The following is a 3,189-nucleotide window of genomic DNA, read 5'->3' as shown; positions in this document are numbered from 1 at the left end:
TGTGTTTTCCCAAGTGGGATTGCCCCGCCCTCCGCCGCTCGCTGTTCCACCATTAGATGGTATGCATTTATCCGTAGATGGTGACCTTCGTCGCTCCCTACTAAGCTAATTTCACACATGAAGATTACTCGCATGTGCCCAGTGTGACGAGAATCATGAAGACATTAGTGTCGGGAGGCATGTGGGACTTGATGGGGAAATGGCCGAGGAAAGCTCATGCAGGATTTGAGCCAGCGGATTTTTTTTTGTGAAATCACGTTTAATTGCACAAGAACAAATTTGGACACACATTTTAGATATGTGGACACGCATCATGTCATCCAAATTCTGTCATATATATATATATATATATATATATATATATATATATATATATATATCACTAATGCACTACAATAGGGAAAATTACATTTTATTCCTTAAGTTTGTTTGTAAAGTTGATATTATTTAACATGTTACTATGTTACCGGGGAGATTTTTCTGTCTGAGCTGACTCTAAATCAATGCATCACACTGACCCACGTCCTATTCCACCTTTTGTTCTTGCAGTGATCCAGTGGACATTGAGTCCCTGAGGAGAGCAGCAGCCAGTAAGGGAGGACTGCTCACTGATGAACTAAGGAGGAAAGTCTGGCCCAAACTACTCAACATCAACGTGTACGATCTACCACATAAACCTGGTTAGTGGTTGATTGATGCTAATATTTACTGGGTTGATGCATGCTTCACAATACTGCAAAATACTGTTACTACTAGTACTAATGCTGACAACGATAATAATTACATTTCGTATGGTGTAGGTCAAGATGTGAGGGAGAACCACAAGGACTACAACCAAGTAGTCCTGGATGTGAGGAGGTCCATGAAGCGGTTCCCTAAAGGTCTGTGTTCTGTGTGTGTGTGTGGGTGTGTATGTTAGTTATCTCTAAAGATAGCAGCATCGCTCACGGTGTCATTTATCTACCTGTACTCCTGTACTTACAGCGACATGCAGATATCTGGAAAGGCTTAAGGATTAATGAACTGAGTAAAATCTGCAACAGGGTCAGATTCTTATGTCACAAGACGCCTTCGTTGTCAGCCAAAACCACAACGTTGGGAAAGCAACAGAGAAAAGTGTCTTATCTAACTGAGAAGCTGTCAGTTCAATCTCAGTTAATTGTGGTTTTGACTTAATAATCTTTTCTGCCAAGAAGAAGTGAACATATTTCGGAAAAAATGACTTGAAAAAAGCAGCAGGGACTGAGGGAAAGCTGGATTAGAGCGTTAGTTTTGTTGATCTCTGTCTGTGTACTACAGTAAGCTGCTCAACATATGCTGGATTTGATGTCATTTTTCCAGTAAAAGGCGCAAGAAAAGTAAGAATGATGTTCTTTTGGGAAGATAAACTTGATGTTTTATGCACATGTTGTGCAAAGAAATCATGTTGTCATACCACACCTGGGCAGTGTTTGGGTTTGTGTAAAACCCTGGTTATAAGCACCCGGACCAGAGTCGGATAACTTGCGTCAACTTATTTATAACGGCGACAATCACAAGCATTTTCCAGGTTTTATTTTTGTCTCTTAAGATTTTATTTGTTTGTGATCCCTGGCTGTTCCTCAGGTATGCCAGCCTCAGAGAGGGCTGTGCTTCAGGAGCAGCTGATTGACATCATACTGGAGGTTTTGAAACGCACCCCTCAGCTCCATTACTACCAAGGCTACCACGACGTGGCCGTCACTCTGCTGCTGGTAGTCGGGGAGCGGATGGCCATCGCCATGCTGGACACTCTGTCCAATCACCATCTCAGGTTGTACTTTTTTTTTTTTCTAATAAATCCATTTATCAGTCAAGTTAAACACACAACTTTTTTATTTTTTTACTGGATCCAATTAAGTAACTTTATTTCAAATAGTTTCGCAGTGATAACTTACTGACTGTTTTCTCTGTCTTTAGGGATTTCATGGATCCTACCATGGACAGCACCAAACACATTTTAAACTACTTGATGCCGATATTGGAACAAGTTGATACGGAACTACACGACTTCATGATCAGGTAAACATTCACTCGCACGTAATCAGATTGCAAAAAATAAGTAACAATAAACAGCCCAGTGCAGTCAGATCATAGTTGGCGAACATTGTCAAGAATTACTTGATTACTTTTTTTGATTATGTTTATGCCTGAGCATGTTTTTGTAAAGGTAATTTGATTTGAACATTTCTAAATAACGAATATGTTGTATGTTAAAGTAAGTTACTCCTCTCAGGCTGCCAGGTTGGTTATTGGTGATTTAACTAATATTTGTTCTTGTTTTAATGGTGCGTTATGGGTAATGGAGTTTTATTTTAACTTTATTTACATTGGAAATGAAAGATGAGCATTTTGGTTAAGTGCTTCTCTTGCGTTACAAGAGCAAAGTCCTCCATGTGGCCGTAGATTAAAAAAACACCAGCAACAAAAATATACACAAAACAGCATCCCGCATGTTGTAGAATACACACAGTACCTGTAGTTTTTATGAAGGTAATTTGATTTGACCAGCTGTAATAGCTGAATATGCAAAATGCATTTTATTTGCATTTAAAATGTTTTGAGATCAAACTGATTTTTGCAGCTGCGTCCATTTTTAGTCAATGTTTGATTTAGTAAGTAATCAAAAGTATCCAGATTACATTACTTTTTTTTTAATCCAATGATTTTGTTACAAATTACAAATATTGCCTCGTAATTTGTCTTCGGTAACGGATTTCAAAGTATTATTTGAAGTCGCTTTTGAAGTAATGTAAGTCAAATCCACTAGAGGGCACTAAAGTGTTGATTTTCACCAGTGAGCTTCACAGAGAGACAAATATTTGAGTGTTTTGTTTGTGAATTGGAGCTCAACTGAAAATGCATCAGTGGTGGTCTCATTGGGGAGTTCCTGTGTCAGATGCTCCAACAGCTGTTTCAGAGGCTTCTCTGTCCCACCAAGTTGTGCACCACATTTATCTTTATTTGTGAAATGTAATCATCCAAAAATGATTCATTATCTTTTTGCAGTTAATTGAAGCAACAAGAAAGCATTTGACAACATAACCAGTTACTGTAAGTGAGTATGGGGCGTGTAGTGAGGACTAGGATTTGTGATGTTCTGAGTCAATAAATTGTCCTCGAGGTGTGTGTGTGTGTGTGTGTGTGTGTGTGTGTGTGTGTGTGTGTGTG

General features: G+C 38.9%; 1 protein-coding gene across 1 annotated transcript in view; it reads left to right on the top strand.

The window, feature by feature from the left end:
* Positions 1 to 517: 517 nt before the first annotated feature.
* The window catches only part of LOC116377780 (TBC1 domain family member 20), a gene marked incomplete at its 5' end in the record, with an annotated part of 9,565 nt that continues 6,893 nt past the window's right edge, over positions 518 to 3,189 (top strand). The window contains 4 exons of the mRNA XM_031839508.1: positions 518 to 680; positions 801 to 881; positions 1,606 to 1,792; positions 1,939 to 2,040. Of these exons, the coding sequence (XP_031695368.1) occupies positions 518 to 680; positions 801 to 881; positions 1,606 to 1,792; positions 1,939 to 2,040 (533 nt within the window). The remainder of the gene's footprint in view (positions 681 to 800; positions 882 to 1,605; positions 1,793 to 1,938; positions 2,041 to 3,189) is intronic.

This window comes from Anarrhichthys ocellatus, unplaced genomic scaffold (genome assembly GCF_004355925.1).
Source record: "Anarrhichthys ocellatus isolate YVR2014 unplaced genomic scaffold, GSC_Weel_1.0 scaffold1669, whole genome shotgun sequence".
In the NCBI taxonomy this organism is placed as follows: Eukaryota; Metazoa; Chordata; class Actinopteri; order Perciformes; family Anarhichadidae; genus Anarrhichthys; species Anarrhichthys ocellatus.
Note: the sequence above shows the minus strand (reverse complement) of the source record. Positions and strands in the feature narration are given on the sequence as shown.